At 38.1% G+C, this 22,694-nt stretch overlaps 1 protein-coding gene across 3 annotated transcripts in view; it reads left to right on the top strand.

The window, feature by feature from the left end:
- The window catches only part of FBXL20 (F-box and leucine rich repeat protein 20), a 118,265-nt gene that overhangs the window by 74,108 nt on the left and 21,463 nt on the right, over window positions 1–22,694 (top strand). For all 3 annotated transcript variants that reach the window (XM_032617910.1, XM_032617908.1, XM_032617909.1), the window contains exons 3-6: window positions 4,366–4,420; window positions 7,072–7,146; window positions 8,839–8,933; window positions 9,428–9,496. In XM_032617910.1, coding sequence (XP_032473801.1) covers window positions 4,366–4,420; window positions 7,072–7,146; window positions 8,839–8,933; window positions 9,428–9,496 — 294 coding nt within the window. The remainder of the gene's footprint in view (window positions 1–4,365; window positions 4,421–7,071; window positions 7,147–8,838; window positions 8,934–9,427; window positions 9,497–22,694) is intronic.

Genomic DNA, 22,694 nt, shown 5'->3' with positions numbered 1-22,694 from the left:
TCTGCTCTGATCTTTATGATTTCTTTCCTTCTGCTAACTTTGGGTTTTGTTTGTTCTTCTTTCTCTAGTTCCTTTAGGTGTAAGGTTAGATTGTGTATTTGAGATTTTTCTTGTTTCTTGAGGTAGGCTTGTATAGCTATAAACTTCCCTCTTAGAACTGCTTTTGCTGCATCCCATAGGTTTTGGATCGTCGTCTTTTCATTGTCATTTGTCTCTAGGTATTTTTTGATTTCCTCTTTGATTTCTTCAGTGATTTCTTGGTTATTTAGTAATGTATTGTTTAGCCTCCATGTGTTTGTGTTTTTTACGTTTTCTTCTTTGTAATTGATTTCTAATCTCATAGCATTGTGGTCAGAAAAGATACTTGATATGATTTCAGTTTTCTTAAATTTACTGAGGCTTGATTTGTGACCCAGGATGTGATCTATCCTGGAGAATGTTCCGTGCGCACTTGAGAAGAAAGTGTAATCTGCTGTTTTTGGATGGAATGTCCTATAAATATCAATTAAATCTATCTGATCTGTTGTGTCATTTAAAGCTTGTGTTTCCTTATTTATTTTCATTTTGGATGATCTGTCCATTGGTGTAAGTGAGGTGTTAAAGTCCCCCACTATTATTGTGTTACTTTCGATTTCCTCTTATAGCTATTAGCAGTTGCCTTATGTATTGAGGTGCTCCTATGTTGGGTGCATATATTTTTATAATTGTTATATCTTCTTCTTGGATTGATCCCTTGATCATTAGGTAGTGTCCTTCCTTGTCTCTTGTAACATTCTTTATTTTAAAGTCTATTTTATTTGATATGAATATAGCTACTCCAGCTTTCTTTTGATTTCCATTTGCATGGAATATCTTTTTCCATCCCCTCACTTTCAGTCTGTATGTGTCCCTAGGTCTGAAGTGGGTCTCTTGTAGACAGCATATATATGGGTCTTGTTTTTGTATCCATTCAGCAAGCCTGTGTCTTTTGGTTGGAGCATTTAATCCATTCACGTTTAAGGTAATTATCAATATGTATGTTCCTATGACCATTTTCTTAATTGTTTTGGGTTTGTTTTTGTAGGTCCTTTTCTTCTCTTGTGTTTCCCACTTAGAGAAGTTCCTTTAGCATTTGTTGTAGAGCTGGTTTGGTGGTGCTGAATTCTCTTAGCTTTTGCTTGTCTGTAAAGCTTTTGATTTCTCCATCAAATCTGAATGAGATCCTTGCCGGGTAGAGTAATCTTGGTTGTAGGTTCTTCCCTTTCATCAGTTTAAGTATATCTTGCCACTCCCTTCTGGCTTGTAGAGTTTCTGCTGAAAAATCAGCTGTTAACCTTATGGGAGTTCCCTTGTATGTTATTTGTCTTTTTTCCCTCGCTGCTTTCAGTAATTTTTCTTTGTCTTTAATTTTTGCCAATTTGATTACTTATGTGTCTTGGCATGTTTCTCCTTGGGTTTATCCTGTATGGGACTCGCTGCGCTTCCCGGACTTGGGTGGCTATTTCCTTTCCCATGTTAGGGAAGTTTTTGACTATAATCTCTTCAAATATTTTCTCAGGTCCTTTCTCTCTCTCTTCTCCTTCTGGGACCCCTATAATGCAAATGTTGTTGACGTTTAATGTTGTCCCAGAGGTCTCTTAGGCTGTCTTCATTTCTTTTCATTCTTTTTTCTTTATTCTGTTCCGCAGCAGTGAATTCCACCATTCTGTCTTCCAGGTCACTTATCCGTTCTTCTGCCTCAGTTATTCTGCTATTGATTCCTTCTAGTGTAGTTTTCATATCAGTTATTGTATTGTTCATCTCTGTTTGTTTGTTCTTTACTTCTTCTAGATCTTTGTTAAACATTTCTTGCATCTTCTTGATCTTTGCCTCCATTCTTTTTCCGAGGTCCTGGATCATCTTCACTGTCATTTTTCTGAATTCTTTTTCTGGAAGGTTTACCTATCTCCACTTCATTTAGTTGTTTTTCTGGGGTTTTATCTTTTTCCTTCATCTGGTACATAGCTCTCTGCCTTTTCATCTTGTCTTTCTTTCTGTGAATGTGGTTTTTGTTGCACAGGCTGCAGGATTGTAGTTCTTGCTTCTGCTGTCTGCCCTCTGGTGGATGAGGCTATCTAAGAGGCTTGTGCAAGTTCCCTGATGGGAGGGACTGGTGGTGGGTAGAGCTGACTGTTGCTCTGGTGGGCAGAGCTCAGTAAAGCTTCAATCCACTTGACTGTTGATGGGTGGGGCTGGGTTCCCTCCCTGTTGCTTGTTTGGCCTGAGGCAACCCAACACTGGAGCCTACCTGGGCTGTTTGGTGGGGCTAATGGCGGACTCTGGGAGGGCTCACGCCAAGGAGTACTTACCAGAACTTCTGCTGCCAGTGTCCTTGTCCCCACGGTGAGCCACAGCCACCCCCCTGCCTCTGCAGGAGACCCTCCGACACTAGCAGGTAGTTCTGGTTCAGTCTCCCCTGGGGTCACTGCGCCTTCCCCTGGGTCCCAATGCGCACACTACTTTGTGCCCTCCAAGAGTGGAGTCTCTGTTTCTCCCAGTCCTGCAATCAATTCCCACTAGCCTTCAAAGTCTGATTCTCTAGGAATTCCTCCTCCCGTTGCCGGACCCCCCAGGTTGGGAAGCCTGACGTGGGGCTCAGAACCTTCACTCCAGTGGGTGGACTTCTGTGGTGTAGGTGTTCTCCAGTCTGTGAGTCACCCACCCAGCAGTTATGGGATTTGATTTTACTGTGATTGCGCCCCTCCTACCATCTCATTGTAGCTTCTCCTTTGTCTTCGCATATGGGGTATCTTTTTTGGTGAGTTCCAGTGTCTTCCTGTTGATGATTGTCCAGCAGCTAGTTGTGATTCTGGTGTTCTCGCAAGAGGGAGTGAGAGCACGTCCTTCTACTCCACCAACTTGGTTCCTCCTCCGCCATTTGAAATTTATTTTATTAAAGAGAGCCATCAGGGTGGTAGCAAGTCCGCCTCAGGGGAACAAGAAAGTTTCAACGTTTCCGTCTGTGGACAGATGTAGAAAATGTGGTATACAGCTTTAAAAAGGAAGGAAATTCTGATACTACATGCTACAACATGAATGGACCTTGAAGACATTGGTGCTAAATGAAATAAGCCCATCACAAAAGGGCAAATACCATGATTCCACTCATATGAAGTACCTAGAGTAGCCAAATTCGTAAAGAATGAAAGTAGAGTGGTGGTTGCCAGCGGCTGGGGGAGAGGGAAATGGGGAGTCATTGTTTACTGTGTCCAGAGTTTCAGTTTGGGGAGATGAGAAAGTTCTAGAGATGGATGGTGGTGGTGGTGGTACAACAGTGTGAATGTACTTAAATGCCCCTGAACTATACCCTTAAAAGTGGTTAAATGGTAAGTTAATGTTATGTATATTACCCCAATTTTAAAGAGTTTCAAAAAACTTTATTTACAAAATGCATATAACTTTGTCTGATGTAATTATTAACTCAGTTTATTCCAAGTTCTAAAATGTGATTGACAGCCTCTAATCACTAAATAACAAAATTTTGCTCTATTAAGCTAACTCAGAGTAATAACAGAAAAGAAAGTGTAGCTTGAATTCGTCTCCAGATTAATGCTTCCTGACCTCCATTTTGTAACACTCCAGCTATCTCAAGGAGTATCGTCTTTAGAGTACATGCTCTGTTGTACCTTTTGCCAACTGCACAAGAGCTTTACTTGTTATTCAGATGAAAATGATCTTGAAGGGCGTTCATGAGTAAGGAGAACTGTAGGCACAAGTAACCCGTTCACTTTATTCCCAGGATGCTCTGACCTGTTTTTACAGGTGGCTTATGGTATAGAGAGTTATCATCCTTTAGCAAATTAATTATTTCAAATAATAACGCTACAAAATAAATATTTAGCCTCTCTAAGACTGAGAAGAATTTTAGGTGGTGTGTCCTGACATTGATGTGTTAACTGAGTTTTATAATTTCCCAAATTGGAATTAAATATATAGAGATTTAACATTTTATAGTTGCTCAGTTTTAGGTTTTACCAATATTTTATCTTTTTTCCTTCATAACTGTAAAATTCTTTATAAACATAACCATCCCCTAGCCTGTTTCTTTTGATAACCAGAATATGGAAATTGGTTTTTTACTTTTAAAAGTATCAGAAATATTTTATCATCCCTTGATGTGAATAAATGAACTCGTTATGGTACTTACATGTACGTTATCAAGTAAAAGATTACCTTTTCCCCCTACATTTTTATGGGCAGTATTTTAAATTGCCTCAGCTTTTTGTGTTATTGTTTAAAGAACCATCTGCCTTTTTGTGCATGTGTTAACATCACCAATTATTTATAAGCAAAAATCAAGAGAAAGTAATTCATCATATAATAAAGTTTTCCTCCATCTCTTTTTAGGATATTTTCTTTTCTGGATGTTGTTACCTTGTGTCGCTGTGCTCAGGTCTCCAGGGTAAGAATGGCTGACATGATTACAAGAGCATCCCTTCCTGACATTAATGATAATCAGCTTCTGTAGTAGGCCAGCTATTTACTTCAGATGATAGTTGTATGTTATGTTTCCAAGGTTGTGGTTTCACCCATGGGATACCCAAACCCCTGTTAATTCTACAGTGGAATTCTACTATATGTACTATCTCTAACTTTAATTTTTTGAAATTCTTGACTATTTGTGTAATACAAACAGAAGAAACATTTTCAAGGAAAAAGCACTAAACATGCAAATTAAAAGAATAGGCTTTACTCAGAACTGTAATAATATAGTATTTCATTGTTTCCCTTATTCATTTTATGTACATACATGGAAGGCTCTTGATATCTCCCTATATTTTTTTCTCAAAAGGTTATAGCTAGAATTTAATTTTTAAGAAATTGTAGAGCAAATCAAATTCCATTCTCAAAGTCAAGTTTCTGCATTACTCTTACTTATCCATTTTTGTCAATTGACATTACTATGACAAAACAGTGAAACATAATCTTATTGCTGCCACTAATATTAAGAATAGAATCTCTGTTGTGGGAAAATTGCTTTATGAATCATTCATAGTCTCTATTGTAATACAGATATATAATAATTAATAAAATGAATGAGTACGTACAGTTATCATCTTTTTGTAAACTGGACAATGGCTTTTTTTTTTTTTTTTTTGGACAATGGCTTTTTGACGTTTAACAAATACTTATTGAGAACCTACTATGTACCAGGTATAGTCCTAGGTGCCGAGTATGTAATATGGTTATATCACAATACTCAGCATCAGAGTATTGTGTTTACCTCTGTTAAGTGGGCCCAGGTTTTCCTTCAAATTTCCATCACCAATTTCCTTCAAAAAAAATAAAAAAACCCACAAAACTTGCCATAGAAAATCCACCTCATCTTGCTAACTTTAATGTAATTTCTACATCCTAAAAGCCATAGTAAATCTGTATCTCAGCTATTTAAGAAACAATCAGGCATATTTTGATGATTTCTATTCATGACAGTTCTGTTCCTGGTACCTGAGTGGTTGCCCTAGTCATGGCTGGTACAAATGAGTGGGGTTTCTTTTTTGTCTCCATATGAAGCTGAGGTCATCATTGAGAAACAAAATTCCCAGACCAGTGTCTTAACCTGTTTGGTTGCAGTCTCATCTCAAGAATGTTGATTTGAGTGAGTTTTAATTGTTGTTTTCATGTTCAGGTTCCTCTTCCTTCTTAATGTGTCTTAACTTAAAAGGAAGCACAATGCCAATTTTCATTAAATCTGTACAATTGGAACATTGTAGTTAGCCTGTTATTCTCTGTACTTGAAGTATTTAGTTAATTTGCTTTAAAAAAATAAAAACAACAAAAACTCTAGAGAGGAACCTGTCATTCCTAATTTTAGTCTCACTTTAGCATGTGTCCTGCTTGGTGAAGAAAGTAGTATGAGGAAATGAGAAGTATCAAATCAGAGATGCAGTTAGCCCAAGAATCTAGTAAACATATGATCTTTAAAAGTTTTATCTCTTGTCTCCCATGGAGCCATATAAGAAACTGTTGGAAAAATATGAAGCCACAAAAAGAAAAGTAACATTGAAATCCTGAGAAAACCTTAAAGATTTCTATAATAATAACTTGGTTTACCCTCACGCCCCTGACATCTTTCTTACTGATTGTGTGATAGTTACCTGGGGCTTATAAGTGTATCTTTAATTTCCGTTTTAGAATTTCAGTATCGAATCTGTGTTTTGAATTGTTGTAGTAAGAGATAATATTCTAAGTTTATAACTTAACAGTGTTAAGACTTTTGTTTACACTTTAAATTTAGTAGGGAAGACGTTTAAAGGCTTTCTGATTAAAATACAGAACGATCCGCAAAAGGTTAACTCTTAGTGGAGTCATTTTTCACCTTATCCTGAAAGGTTGAAAATCTTGGAAGCTTTCTTGCCTCCCTTTAGGTAATTAAAGAAATGTATGAGAAGTCTTAAAACTTTCAGTGTTTAAAATTACCACTGAATCAAGTTGAAGGAAAAGATGACCAATTGAAAAACATGCCTGAGTGAGCAAATTGGTAATGAGGAAAGCATTAAGTCTCTGTCATGTATACTGAGAAATGATAGTGTCTTTTGTAATCCCAGGTCACCATATCACAGTTTTGGGTCCAAACGAGTGATGCTATGAATAGCATATTTTTATTGAACATGGCATATGTATTGAACACATGACATTCAGAGTGCCGTCTTCTTTCTTTGGTTTCACACTCACCTCGTTCCTAGTTGAGGGATAGAGTAACAGACTTGCTTTTTCATTAGCTGGATTATCTCATTTTGAGATTGGAAACTCAAGTTGGAAGACAGTTTCCGGCTATGATACTTATCACAACCTGTTCTTACCCCAGCACGCTAATATAAGATCTTTCGTAGCTACTAATTTCTGTACCCACTCATTTATGAGATAATCTACTTGGAGAATAAAGTATGAATCAGAAATAAGACTGACTTTTTGGGAGTTAATGGTGGAGGTGCTAAGAAATTTTTTGGTCAATTTCAATCATTAGTAGGTTGAATTGTGAGCTTGAATTTTGCTAGCTTTTCCCCTTCATTTTCAGCTTCTGTTCATTCTGTCTCTTCTTCTTCAAAATAGGCCTGGAATGTTCTGGCTCTGGATGGCAGTAACTGGCAGCGAATTGACCTGTTTGATTTCCAGAGGGATATCGAGGTATGCCTGTGTGCTGTGTGGCCCCATCTCTCTCGCTAGAATGTAATTGCAGCATATAGGACAGATTAGCCCCAACCACGTAAATCTCCTTTCCCTGGAGAGAGAGACTGTTCATTTCAGTACATCTGAACTTCATGGGAGCTTGCAATTTTCCCAAGAACTGGTTCAGTTTTTGAGAATGAGCAGAATTATTTTACTGAAATAATACTGAGTTATTTAGTATTAATAGGACTCAGAAATTTTTGTTTTTATTTTTGTGGTGGAAATGTGAACCTTTGTTTGCTCTTTTTAAGGAAGTCTTTTCATATTTGTTTATTTAAAAATAAGTGGAGTTAATTTATTGGAGCATGATATCTGCATAAATTCTTCTCGATGAGCACTCTGGGTTCTGGGGGAGCCTATAGATAGTTTTTGTAGAGAATGAATTGGATTACTTTTATTGGGGAGAGATTTTTTCCCTTCTCACTTCTCCCCCATATTTTATCTCTTAGTATTGCCTATTTTCTCTAAAATGGAGAAGAATGGCTTAAGCTTAAATTATTTTAACCTGAATTTGAGCTCTGTAGTCCTTGGTTTTCTCATCTGGAGAGTGGATAATAGCTTCCTCACTGTGTTATAAGGATTAAATAAGATTTAGATGTAGCTATTTTTTCTGTTGGTTTTTTTTTTTTTTTTAAGTTCTAGTGGAACTTAGTGGTCTTGAGAATCCATGTAAGAAGTTAAAAAAACCTCACATGAACTTTATATTATCTTCATAAAGTACTTTTATTTTATTTTATTTATTTTTTTGCGGTACGCGGGCCTCTCACTGTTGTGGCCTCTCCCGTTGCGGAGCACAGGCTCCGGACGCGCGGGCTCAGCGGCCATGGCTCATGGGCCCAGCCACTCCGCGGCATGTGGGATCTTCCCGGACCGGGGCACGAACCCATGTCCCCTGCATCGGCAAGCGGACTCTCAACCACTGCACCACCAGGGAAGCCCAGTACTTTTATTTTTTAATATTTTTTTAAAGACTTTTTTTTTGATGTGGACCATTTTTAAAGTCTTTATTGAATTTGTTACCATATTGCTTCTGTTCTATGTTTTGGTTTTTTGGCCACGAGGCATATGGGATCTTAGCTCCCCAACCAGGGATCAAACCCACACCCCTTGCATTGGAAAGCAAAGTCTTAACCATTGGACTGCCAGGGAAGTCCCATAAAGTACTTTTAAAATGGTACCCACCGACGTGCTGGATTTTTCTGTTTTTCACAATTCTCTGATCTTCATGGATGTAAATATTTAAAGTAGCCTGGCCTACAAAACCATTCAGCAAGCTTTTGTGAAGTGTTCATTGAGTCTCTGCTGTATTTAGAGTACTAAAGTAAATACACAGAAATAATAGAGAGAGTTAATGTCCTGTGGCTGCAGGAGGGAATCTACATTGATGTAGTGGCATAAGAGAACTACAGAGCACCATTTCCTCAAATGCAGGGTATCTTACAAGAGGAACAAAGTAAATAACAATATAGGGTTTAGGTATGTTTCAAGTAGATGGGTTAATCAGGAGAGCTTTCTCCCAGTAAGTTGAAAATTTCATATTGATTTAATTAGGTCTTTAAAACGAGTAGAAGTCTCTTAAAAACGAGGATGTGGTCTTTTCAAAAACGATGTGGTGGCTTATCTTTGTATACCTGTCTTCTTTTTTTACAGGGCCGGGTAGTGGAGAATATTTCAAAAAGGTGTGGGGGCTTTTTACGAAAGCTAAGTCTTCGTGGGTGTCTCGGAGTAGGAGACAATGCATTAAGGTAAAAACATAGCTATCGATTAACTCATCTTCTTGACTGAAGTGAAGAACAACACCGAACACAGCACTGTCTCACCCAGAAAAGGCTGGAATAGTTTTCATATTCCTAAGCTATTCTGAACCCAAATACACATTCACTGCTTATAACACAAATATCCAGTCATGGGATGTGTGGTTTTGAGAATAAAACAAGAACAAGTGCTCCCCCCAAAAAGCCAGATTCCCCATATTATAAATGGTTCATTTGGAGCTTTGAGTAAATTTTTTTAAGTTTGTTTACTCGAAGTTAGGATAATTTTAACTTTGGTTGACAAAAAGATTGATGTTTAAAAGTTTATGGTTGAAAAGTAATTTATTTGTAATTGTGAACAACTTTTTATACCATTTTGTACCAGTAATATCCATTATTACCACTATTGGTATCTTCTATTATTTTTTTAATGCCGAGAATTGTGCCCGTTTTACCTCAAACCCTTTACTTTCTTTCCTGTAAAGGACCTTTGCACAAAACTGTAGGAACATTGAAGTACTGAATCTCAATGGGTGTACAAAGACTACAGATGCGTAAGTATTTTATGTTTTAGAAGGGTAAGTCATAGCCTCTTGTGTCCTGCCTATACTAGCTTTTAATGCATACTACTAAATATATTTAGCAAATTTCATTTTGGTTTTATAGAGGAAAGATGTTTAAATTTAGAAATGGAATAAGATACTTATTTTAGAATTTGGCTCAAATTCTGTTTTGATTTTTAAAAGAAAACTTAAAATTGTAGTCAGTGAATGTGCAGTAGGGAATACTAATATAGGACTACTTATATTTCAAAAAGACACTAGTAGCTGTCATTCAAAAGACACATAAACAGGTGATGCTATAAAAAGATGTAAAATCTTAAACATAGCTTAGAGTAATCAATATAGAGAGTGTTTATTAAATGACTCTTTAAAAGTACAGTGTCTTGTGTCAGTCACAATATAAAAGAAAGAAAGCATAATCCTCCATCCTTCAGAGTTTACTGTCACAGACCCAATAGACATAAGAAGGTAGACATAAAAAACATTCAGCCTAAGGATCTATTGGTAATAACATGTATCAAATAACATTTAAATATTATGTAGGGAAATTGTTGCCTATTGGAAGGTGAAGAAGATGTTTACACAGGGAGTGGCCAGGATTAGTCAGTGGATCCTCCTGTTGTTCAAAAAGGCCTCATGAAAGAGATGGGCTCTTTAGAATTGCTTGAATGAGGGAAAGTAGAAGACAGTCCAAGCACAGGGTACACATTATTTATTTTATTGCTTTCTTTGAGGTTACAACTGGTTAACTTTTTTGTTTTTTAATTATTTTATTTTATTTATTTTTGGCTGTGTTGGGTTTTGTTGCTACATGCGGGCTTTCTCTAGTTGCAGCGAGCGGGCGCGCCTCTCCGTTGCAGTGTGCGGGCTTCCCATTGTGGTGGCTTCTCTTGTTACGGAACATGGGCTCTAGGCGCCCCAGCTTTAGTAGTTGTGGCACACGGGCTCAGTAGTTGTGGCTCATGGGCTCTAGAGCGCAGACTCAGTAGTTGTGGCACACGGGCTTAGTTGTTCTGCAGCCTGTGGGCTCTTCCCGGACCAGGAATCGAACCCGTGTCCCCTGCATTGGCAGGCGGATTCTTAACCACTGCGCAGCCAGGGAAATCCCACAACTTGTTAACTTTTAATTCAAGAAAGTGTCTGAGGATTTATATTTTCAAAAGAAACAATGGAAAAATCATCATAAATGAATAAAATGGTTACTTATGGGGAGAGAAAAACCATGAAGAGACAAGAATGAAAGGGAGACCTCTGAAGTATCATGTTTTGTAATTTTACTTTAAAATTAAATGTAAATATTTTATATAATTGAAATATGGATTAAGTCAAAAAAAAAAAAGCAGTCCCTAAAAATTGAAAACAAAATAGAACACATGAACCAATTCATATCAAGTTGGAGGTATAACCACACAGATATTACTTCTACTGACTTTTGATTTCTTATGAAAAATTTAAATATATGCCAATCTAGACAAAATAGTATAGTGAACCTCTCACCCAGCTTCAAACTGATAACAGAACTTGTCACTTTATGGCTAGTCTCGTTTTTTCTATACCCCTGCCCTTTTATCTTACTCATTTTGTTTTATTTTGAAAAAAGCCCTAGACACTGTATTATTTAATCTGTAAATATGCATTTCTAAAATATGCATTTCTGAAAGATAAAAGCTTTTAACATAAGCACATTAACTTTACCACTCCTTAAAAAACCCATAATATCTTAAAATTATCAAATAAGCACTGGTTAATGTTCAGAATTTTGCATGTTCTAGTGACTTTAGAAATACAGTAAGTCCCCTACATACAAACGAGTTCCGTTCCAAGAGCATGTTCTTAAGTCCAGTTTGTTTGTAAGTCCAAGAAAGTTAGCCTAGGTACCCAACTGACACAATCAGCTATGTAGTCCTGTACGGTATAGATTTATAATACTTTTCACACAAATAATACATTTAAAAAACCACAAAAAATAAAACGTTTTTAATCTTACAGTACAGTACCTTGAAAAGTACAGTAGTACAGCACAACAGCTGGCATACAGAGGCTGGCATCGAGTGAACAAGCAAGAAGAGTTACTGACTGGAGGAGGGAGAGGAGGTGGGAGACGGTAGAGCTGAAGGATCGTCAGCAGTAGGAGACGGAGGGCAAGCTGCAATTTCACTCACGCCTGACATTGATGTAACACACGGTCGCATCTTTGAAAGTCCGCGACTTGAAGGTTCATATGTAGGGGACTTAGTGTATATTAAACATAGCTTAAAAGAAAAAAGATACAAACTTTAAAATCAAAGGTGGAGACTTCTGCTTCTGATGATTACAGTCACTGCCCTCCTGCTGTAAACAACTCTAAAACTGTACAAAGCATAGAAAACAAGCAGTATTAGATGTTGGACAACATGCAGAGCAGGACTGAGAAACAAATGAGGTGAGCCTTATGATTGCCCTGGCTTTCTGCTTGGTGGCATTTTCTAGATAATGGCACAAGGAGAAGGAACCCAAGCACAGCACAAAGTTCTGGCTGATTTGAAGAGAAAGAGATCAAAGTTCAGGGAGACCAGCATGGCTAAATATGTGTCTGGAGAGCGGGGAGCTACTCAAAAAAGGGCTACAGAAATCTACACAAATTTGGCTGAATAGTAAACTATATATGCACATATTGAGACCCCACAAAGCTGGGCAAAGAACATCTAATAAGGAAAGAACAATTACTGGGAAACTGAACTGAAGAATTGCCAGAGCTTAAATAAGGTTGGGAGTTGTGACTAATCAAAATGGAGAAAGCTCACTGAACACCTTGGGACATTGAATAGAGACTTCAGAAGGGTCACACCTTGGTAGTGGAGCTAAACTAGACCAGCCCTAATAAAGGCTAAAAGGAAAAAAATCAGGATCAAATTGATTCACAACTAATTTAACTGCCTGCTAAATCAAAACTCAACATTCTTTAAAGAGAGACACAAAGTCTAGATGCTCAGCAATGTGTAGCATAATTTCCAGCATCCCATCAAATATTACAATACATGCAAAGAAGCAGGAAGTGATACCAGAAGAAGAACCAGAAGAAAAACTAGGCAATAGAAACAGACCCAGAAAGGACAGTTTATAAAATTGACCATCCAAACGTTTAAAAAGAGCAATTACAAATATGCTCAAGAATTCAAGAAAACTTAAAGATAATATGGAGATTGAGAGCAAAAGGATGGTGAGGGACTTACCTGGTGGTGCAGCGGTTAAGACTCCACACTGCCAATGCAGGGGGCCTGGGTTTGATCCCTGGTTGGGAAACTAAGATCCCACATGCCGTGGGGCAACTAAGCTTGTGTGCTGCAACCACTGAGCCCATTGCTCTAGAGCCCGTGTGCAATGAAGAGCCCGCACACTGCAACAAAGACCCAGTGCAGCCAAAATTTAATTAATTATTTAAAAAGGGAAAATTTCTCTTAAAAAAAAAAAAAGAGTACAAGGATGGGGGACTTCCCTGGAGACCCAATGGTTAAGACTCTGTGCTTCGACTGCAGGGGGTGATGGTTTGATCCCTGGATGGGGAACTAAGATCCCTCACACCATGTGACATACCCCCCCCAGAAAAAAGAGTAGAAGGATGGAAAAAGATATACTATCACAAACACTAATCACAGGAAAGTTGGAGTGGTTATTAATATCAGATGATGTAAACTTCAGGAAGAAGAGTAGATGGAAGGATATTAAATAGTACCCTCCTCTTTCAGTAAAAATAAAACAAGTAGACAAAAAAAAAAAAAAAAAGAAAATGGAGAAGCTATAGATGACTTGAGCAACACTATCAGTGAACTTGTCCTAAGTGACATAGAATGCTGTACCAGAAAGCATGCTTTTCATTACTGGGATATTCAATAAGATATACCAAATAATCAGCCATAAAACAAATTTCCGTAAATTTAGAATGATTGAGATCATATTGAGAGTATTCTATGGCCTCAACAGAACTAAAGTAGAAATCAAATAGCACATATCCGGAAATTTTGAAAATTAAATATCACCCTTCTGAATAATCCGTGAGTCAAGGAATAAATTACAAAGAAAATTACAAAATAAGTTTCGCTGTGTGATAGTGGCAACACAACATTCGAATCTTGTGGAATTCATTGAAGGCAGTGCTTAGAGCAAAATGTATAGCTGTGAATGCTTATCTTTTTTTTGTGGCTGCGTTGGGTCTTCTTTGCTGCACACAGGCTTTCTCTAGTTGCGGCGAGCAGGGACTACTCTTCGTTGCGGTGTGCGGGCTTCTCATTGCGGTGGCTTCTCTTGTTGCGGAGCACGGCTCTAGGCGCACAGGCTTCAGTAGTTGTGGCACGTGCACTCAGCAGTTGTGGCTCGCGGGCTCTAGAGCGCAGGCTCAGTAGTTGTGGCACACGGGCTTAGTTGCTCTGCATCATATGGGATCTTCCCGGACCAGGGCTCGAACCCATGTCCCCTGCATTGGCAGGTGGATTCTTAACCACTGTACCACCAGTGAAGTCCTGTAAATGCTTATCTTAAAAGAAAGGTTTAAAATCAAATCTTCCACCTTTGAAAACTAGAGGAAGAAAAGTAAATCTACAATAAGTAAAAGGAAGGAAATAAAAAAGATAATGGTGGAAATCAATGAAATAAAAAATGGGCATAGAGTAGAGAAAAATCCATGAAACCAGAAGCTGTTTCTTTGAAATAAAATCAATAAGCTTGATCGACCTCTGTTGAGATTAGTCAAGAAAGAAGACACAAATCACCAGTACCAAGACTGTAAGAAGAAATATCACTAAAGTTTCTACACATATTCAAAAGGTAATTAGAGGATGTTATGAGCAATTTTATGCCAATAAATTTGACAGCTTAGATGAAATAGATAATTTCCTTAAAAGACACAAATTACCAAAACTGTAAAGAAATAGAAAATCTGAATAGCCTTATATCTTTTTTTTTTTTTTATAAATTTATTTATTCATTTATTTATTTTTGGCTGTGTTGGGTCTTCGTTTCTGTGCGAGGGCTTTCTCTAGTTGTGGCAAGCGGGGGCCCCTCTTCATCGCGGTGCGCGGGCCTCTCACTGTCGCAGCCTCTCTTGCTGCGGAGCACAGGCTCCAGACGCGCAGAGCTCAGTATTTGTAGCTCACGGGCCCAGCTGCTCCGTGGCACGTGGGATCTTCCCAGACCAGGGCTTGAACCCGTGTCCCCTGCATTGGCAGGCAGACTCTCAACCACTGCGCCACCAGGGAAGCCCGCCTTATATCTTTATAAACTGGATTGGTGATTAAAAACCTTACCACCAAAAAATAAAAACAAAAACTTCTAGGCTTGGACAGTACTGAATTCTATCGAATATTTTAGAAAGGAATAATCTTTCAAAAAAATAGAGGAGGAGGGAAAACTTTCTAACTCATTATATGAGATCATCATTACCATGATATCAAAAATAAAATAAAAATTATAGGAAAAGGAAACTACTGGCCAATGTCCCACATGCACATGTAAAAATCCGTAACAAAATATTATCAAATTGAACCCAGCAACATATGAAAAGGGTAATAAATCATAATCAATTTGGATTTATCTTGGAAATGTAAGGTTGTTTTAACATGCAAAATCAGTCAGTGTTATTAAGTTCCAACTTAATAACAGATCAAAGAAGAAAAATCACATGATCATCTCAATAGATCCAGAAAAAGCATTTTACAAAATTAAACACCCATTAAGGATAAAATCTCTAAACAAACTAGGAGAAGGTAACTTCCTCAACCTGATAACTCGTATATATGAAAAACCTAATTTTAACATTGTATTTAGTCATAAAATACTGAACATTTCCCCCTAAGGTCAAAGCATGGATATTAGGTCTACTACATCTATTCAACATTGTACTGGAAATCCACCTAGTACAATAAGGGAAGAAAAAGCGGGGTCATACAGATTAGAAAATAATTTTTAAATGGCATGATAGGGTTCTAGCAAGTTCACAGGAAACATGGCCAATATGCAAAAATTAATTCTGTATCCGTAAACCATCAACGAACAAATGGAAAATGAAATTTTAAATATAGCAACATTCGTGGTAACATCAAAGAACATAAAATACTTAAGGATAAACTTAATAAAAATATGTGCACGTTACATACACTGAAATCAGATTTCTAAAAATTAAAGGAAAGTAGGTCTTAAAACTTTTCATGGACTTCCCTGGTGGCGCAGTGGTTAAGAATCCGCCTGCCAATGCAGGGGACACAGGTTCGAGCCCTGCTCCAGGAAGATCCCACATGCCGCGGAGCAACTAAGTCTGTGTGCCACAACTACTGAGCTTGAGCCCTAGACCCTGAGAGCCACAACTACTGAGCCTGAGTGCCACAACTACGAAGCCTGTGCGCCTAGAGCCTGTGCTCCACAACAAGAGAAACCACTGCAATGAGAAGCCCGTGCGCAGCAGCGAAGACCCAATGCAGCCAGAAAGAAAGAAAGAAATTTAAGTTTTCATCACAAGAAAAAAAAATTGGAGCCATGCGTAGTAATGGATGGACTTATTGTGGTAATCATTTTGCAATATATGTGTATATTGAATCATTTTGTTGTACACCTAAAACTAATATAATGTTACATGTTAATTATATACCCAATTTTCAAAAGCAAAGTATGATAATAATAACTCGTTAAATAGAGAATATCAATTAAAAGAAATTGTAAAATATGAGCCAAATGGAAACTCTGGAATTGGAAATACAGTATCTAAAACATATATAGCATGATGGCTGTAGTTAACAGTACTGTATTGTATACTTGAGAGTAGATTTTAAATGTTTTCACTGTAGCAACAACAAAATGGTATTTATGTGAGGTAAACAGTGTGTTAACTAACCTTCTTGTAGTAAACATTCCACAACATATATGTGTATCAAGTCATCACATTGTATACCTTAAACTTACATAATGTTATATGTCAATTACATGTCAGTAAAGCTAGAGGGAAAAAAAACCCAGAAAAACAGGTAATCAATCAATAAATTTAGAGATCTGTAGGGCTTCCCTGGTGGCGCAGTGGTTAAGAATCTGCCTGCCAACGCAGGGAACACGGGTTCAATCCTTGGTCCGGGAAGAGCCCACATGCCATGGAGCAGCTAAGCCCGTGAGCCACAACTACTGAGCCCATGTGCCACAACTACTGAAGCCCACGTGCCTAGAGCCTGTGCTCCGCAACAAGAAAGGCCACCGCAATGAGAAGCCTGCGCACCGCAACAAAGAGTAGCCCCCACTCGCCGCAACTAGAGAAAAGCCCTTGTGCAGCAATGAAGACCCATGCCGCCAAAAATAAATAAATAAATATAAAAAAAATAAATTTAGAGATCTGTAGCAATTATCCATCCAGTCTAAAGAACAGAAAGATTAAAGAAAAATGGACAGAGCCTCAGAGACCTGTGGAACAACATCAAGAGTAGAATGTGGGGGCTTCCCTGGTGGCGCATTGGTTGAGAGTCTGCCTGCCAATGCAGAGGACACGGGTTCGTGCCCCAGTCCGGGAAGATCCCACATGCCGTGGAGCAGCTGGGCCTGTGAGCCATGGCCACTGAGCCTGCGCGTCCAGAGCCTGTGCTCTGCAACGGGAGAGGCCACAATAGTGAGAGGCCCGCGTACTGCCAAAAAAAAAAAAAAAAAAAGAGTAGAATGTGAATGAATCCCAGACAAGATAGAAAGAGGCAGGAAGAAAAAAAAGTGAGAAATTAGTGGCAGAAAGCCTTCCAAATTTGATGAAAGACGTTAATCTACACATCTAAGAAGTTCATTGAACCCTAAGAAGGATAAAAATATCCATATAGACATGTTAGGGCCAAACTGTTGAAAATAGAACACAGAAATTTTTGAAAGCAGCAAAAGGAAAATAACTCATGTATACAAAAAGAATATTTGGTTAATGGGTGACCTAATCAGAAATAATGGAAACCAGAGCCATGTGACATACTCAGTGTGCTGAAAGGAACAAAACAAGAATTCTGTATCTAGCAAAACTGTCCTCTGTAAATGTAGGCAAAATAATGACATTCCCAGATAAAAAGGGAGAGAATTTGTCCCTAGTAAATATGCCTGGCAAGAAATAGTAAAGGAAGCCCTTCAGGATGAAAGGAAATAAATACCAGACAGTAACTCGGATCCATAGGAATTGGTAAATGAAAAGCATCGGAAACGGTAAATATGTGGGTAAATCTAAGACTCTGACTTTTTCATATCTTCTCTTAACTTCTTTAGAAAATAGAAGATTGTATAAAGCAATCATTATAACATTGTATTGTTAGGTCTATAATATATATATAGAAGTAATATATGAAATATATTTGAACATATGAAAATAATAGCACAAAGGAGAGAGGAGGGAACCATTATGTACTGAAGCAACATGCTTGTGCTTTATGCGCATTAAGTTATTGGTTTGTTTGTTTTAATTTATTTTATTTTTTTGGCTGTGTTGGGTCTTAGTTGTGGCATGTGGGATCTTTGTTAAGGTGTGCAGGATCTTTAGTTATGGTATGCGGGCTTCTCTCTAGTTGTGGTGTGCAGGTTGTTTTTTTCTCTCTCTAGTTGTGGAGTGTGGGTTCCAGAGCACGTGGGCTCTGTAGTTTGCAGCACACGGGCTATCTAGTTGAGGCTCATGGGCTCAGTAGTTGTGGCACGTGGGCTTAGTTGCCCCGTGGCATGTGGGATCTTAGTTCCCCGACCAGGGATCGAACCTGCATCCCCTGCATTAGAAGGCAGATTCTTTACCACTAGACCACCAGGGAAGTCCCTAAGTTATTGTTTTGAAATAGATTGTGGTAAGTTAAGATACATATGGTATTCCATGAGCAGACTATAAGAAAATAATTAGAGAAAGAAAAAGGTAAAAAGTCAACAGAGGAATTGAAACAGTACACTTAAAACAAGAAAACAGTAAAGGAGACACAGAAAAACAAACTCGAAAAAAGCATGAAGCAAATAGAAAAGGATTGCAAAATGGGAGGGAAAATCCAACCATATCAATAATTTTATTAAATGTAGACAGACCGAACTCTTCACCCAAAAGACAGATTATCAATATGGATTAAAAAGCAACACCCGGGGCTTGCCTCGTGGCGCGGTGGCTAAGAATCCACCTGCCAATGCAGGGGATGTGGGTTCGAGCCCTGATCCGGGAAGATCCCACATGCCACGGAGCAACTAAGCCCGTGCGCCACAACTACTGAGCCTGCGCTCTAGAGCCCACAACACAACTACTGAGCCCACGTGCCATAACTACTGAAGCCCGTGTGCCTAGAGCCGGTGGCCCACAACTAGAGAAGCCACCACAATGAGAAGCCCACGCACTGCAACGAAGAGTAGACCCCGCTCGCCACGACTAGAGAAGCCTGCACACAGCAACGAAGACCCAATGCAGCCAAAAACAAAAAGCAAGACGCAACTATGTGCTGTCTACAAGAGACATGCTTTAGATTCAAAGCCGCAAATAGGTTGAAAGTAAACAGATGGAAAAATGCATACTATGCAGATAGAACACTCCACCCAATGATTACAGAATAAACATTCTTTACAAACATACTGGAACATTCTCCAGGATAGAGCATAGATTGGGCCACTAAACAAGTCTTAATCAGTTTAAGAAGATTAAAATCATTCAAAATATGTTCTCTGACCAGAACTAGAGAATTAAACTAGAGATTCATGACAGAACAAAATGTGGGAAAAGCTCAAGTATTTGGAAATTCAGCATCATGCTTCTAAATAATTTTGAATTGAATGAAAATGAAAAGCTACCAAAATTTATGTGATTCAGCCAAGGTAATGATACAACTCTTTATTCCTATATCACAAAAAGGAAAGAAAGAAAGCTCAAATCAGTAACAACCTTCAACTTTAAGAAAATAGAAAGAAAGGCAAAGCGCAAAGCAAAAAGAAGGAAAAAAATAAAGATTAGATTGGATATCAGAGAAGTAGGAAACAAAAACAGTGATAAAATCAATGAAACCAAGAGCTGGTTCATTGAAAAAAGTTTTTTAAATTGACAAACCTAGACTAAGAAAGTAAGAGACAAGACCCAGATTATCAAAAGCAGGAATAAAGGAGAGAACTAAGTACTTTAGCCAAAAGACAGATGAAATGTTTATCAGGTAATACCATAAATAACTTCATACTAACAAATCAGACAACCTAGGTGAAATGGACAAATTCCTGGGAAGGCACAGATTACCAAATTTGACTCAACAGGAAAATAGACAATCTGAATAGATCTATAGCAAGTAAATTCAGTAATTCAAAATTGTCCCACAAAAAAAGCCCAAGCCCAGATGACTTACTTCACTGGTGAGTCCATCAAATATTTAAAGAAAAAAATAACACCAATACTCAAACTCACTCATAAAGTAAAAGAAGAAATACTTCATAACTTGTTTTCTCCGGCCAATATTTTTCTGATACCAAAAATATCTGATGTCAAAGCCAAACAAAGATATCACAATAAAAGGAAATCTACTGTATTCCTCAGGAACAGAGATGCAGAAATACTTAACAAAATTTTAGCAAACTGAATCCAGCAACATATAAAAGGGCTGGATCTTAACCAACTGGGATTTATCCCAGAAATACAAGTGTGGTATAACATCTGAAAATCAGTTAATGTAATAGTTCATAATAATTAGTAAAATAAAGTAGAGATCAACAAACTTTTTCTGTATGGGGCTGGATAAGGAAATATTTAAGGCTTTGTTGGCCATATGGTCTCTGTCACAGCTGCTCAACTCTGCCAGTGTTTTACAAACATTGCCAATGTTTTACAAAGTGGCCACAGACAATACATAAACAAATGAGCATGACTGTGCTCCAATAAAACTTTATTGCATGGTGCTGAGATTTTAATTTCATTTAATTTTCACATGTCACAAAATAGTATCTTCTTTCAACCATTTAGAAATGCCAAAACCATTCTTGACTTGTGGCCATATAAAAATAGGCAGCTGGTGAGATTTACTGCCCTCTGGAATAAAGGACAGAAACCGCATGATCATCTCACTATGATAGGCAGCCTCTAAAATGACCCCCAAATAATCCCTGCCTCCTCATATTTGCACCTTTGTGTAATCTTTTCCCCTTGAGCGTGGACTGGACCTAGTAACTCATTTCTAACAATAGAATACTGCAAAAGAGATTGGATATCTCTTTGGAGATTAGGTTACAAAAAGACTTTGACTTCTGTCTTGCTCTACTTTCTTCTCCAGCTCTGGGGAAGCAAGCTGCCCTGTTGTGAGTAGCTCTGTGGAGAGGTCCATGTGGCAAGAAACTGAGGTCTCTGGCCAGCAGCCAGCAAGAACCTGAATAGATCAAAAACCAAATGAGTAAGCTTGGAATTAGATCGTCTAAGGTCTGCCAACATCCGCCTAAATGAGCTTGGAAGGGAACCTGTACCTAGTTACCTTTGAGATGATTGCAGCTGTGGCCAGTAGTACCTTGATGGTAGCCTTGTGAGAGACGTGGCGTCAGAGTCGCCCTGCTAAGCTGCCTGTGCCTCTGTTTCTGATCCATGAAAACCATGAGATAATAAATAATTATTGTTTTAAGCTGCTCATTCCTGAGGTAATTTGCTGTGCAACAGTAGCTAACTAATACATCATTAGATACAGTAAAAGCACATGACAAAATGCAACATTCATTCGTGATAAAAATTTTAAACAGGGAATTCCCTGGAGGTGCAGTGGTTAGGACTCAGCAGTTTCACTGACAGGGCCCGGGGTTCAGTCCCTGGTTGGGGAAGTAAGATCCTGTAAGCCTCCAGGCGCAGCCAAGAAAAAAAAAAAAAAATCAAACTAGGAATAGAAAGGAGTTTCCTTAATCTGATCAAAAGCTTCCATGAAAATCCTACTGCTAACAATGTACTTAATGGTGAGAGACTGAATGCCTTACCTTAAAGTCAGGAGCAAAGTGAGTTTCTATTCAACATTCTGCTGGGGATTCTAGCCAGTGCAATAAGTTTACAAAAAAAGAGCATACCAATAGGAAGGAAGTAAGACTGTCTCTTTTGGCAGGTAACATAAATCCAAAAGGAATGCCAGATTTCGACTCTGAAAACCATAAAACATTACTGAGAGAAATTAAAGAAGATGTGTATCAAGAATATATAGAGAATTCTTACAATCGATAACAAGGCAATCCAATTAAAAATAGGCCTGGGACTTCCCTGGCGGTCCAGTAGTCAAGACTCCATGCTTCCACTGCAGGGAGCATGGGTTCAATCCCTGGTTGGGGAATTAAGGTTCTTTCTGCATGCCGTGCTGCATGGCCAAAAAAATAAATAAATTAAAAAAAAAAAAAAAAAGCCTGAGCACTTAGACATTTCACCAAGGAAAGAGATGAATGGTTAACAAACACAAGAAAGAGTGTTCATTACAAAATTGCAAAATAAAACCACAAGAGGCAATTTGACAAAGGCATTTATGAGGCAATTGAGGAAACTTGAACACAGACTGGGTGTCAGACATTAAGGAATTAAAATCCTTATTTAGAAATATGTCCTGAAATATTTACAGGTAAAATAATATGTCTGGGATTCGCTCTAAAATACTGAAACAAACAAAGGAGAAAAATAGATGAAATAGCAATAGTAGAACATTGATAAATGTCAAAGCTTAATGATGGTACGTGTGCATTCTCTGTTATTCATTCTTGAGTATATTTGAGATTGTCTGTAATTAAAAAAAAGTTTAAATGAGGAACTTGACCACTGTGGGAAAAGAGCCTTTAAGGAATTCATAAAGGAAAGCAGGCAGTAATTTACATAACTTAGTTTATTTCAGCCCAACACTGGTCCATCCTCTGTATACCTTGCAAAAATCCTATTTTTTCATTACTGCCATGCAGAAGGTTATCTGAGCAGAAAGAGATTTAAGTGAAAGACCAGAGACAGAGGTTTTGGGCTTCATGTTTCACCACTTGCTGGCAGGTACTAGCTAGCTTTCTGGTGTTCCTGAATTTACAAAATGCATGTAGATCTCTTATCAGCACAAATGTAGTTTGCTGTCAGTAGCTACTAACATTTCCAAATGTGAATCAGGCGCCATCTTCCCCTCATGCACATTCTCATAAACAGCACAGCTTTTTTTATCCTTTGTAAACCTGCCTCTTCCTCAGCATGAAAGGTCCCTGGATTTATAACTACTTTTATTTGGGGTATGGA

Source organism: Phocoena sinus, chromosome 20 (assembly GCF_008692025.1).
Source record: "Phocoena sinus isolate mPhoSin1 chromosome 20, mPhoSin1.pri, whole genome shotgun sequence".
Lineage (NCBI taxonomy): Eukaryota > Metazoa > Chordata > Mammalia > Artiodactyla > Phocoenidae > Phocoena > Phocoena sinus.
This window is presented reverse-complemented; position numbering and strand designations above follow the sequence as displayed.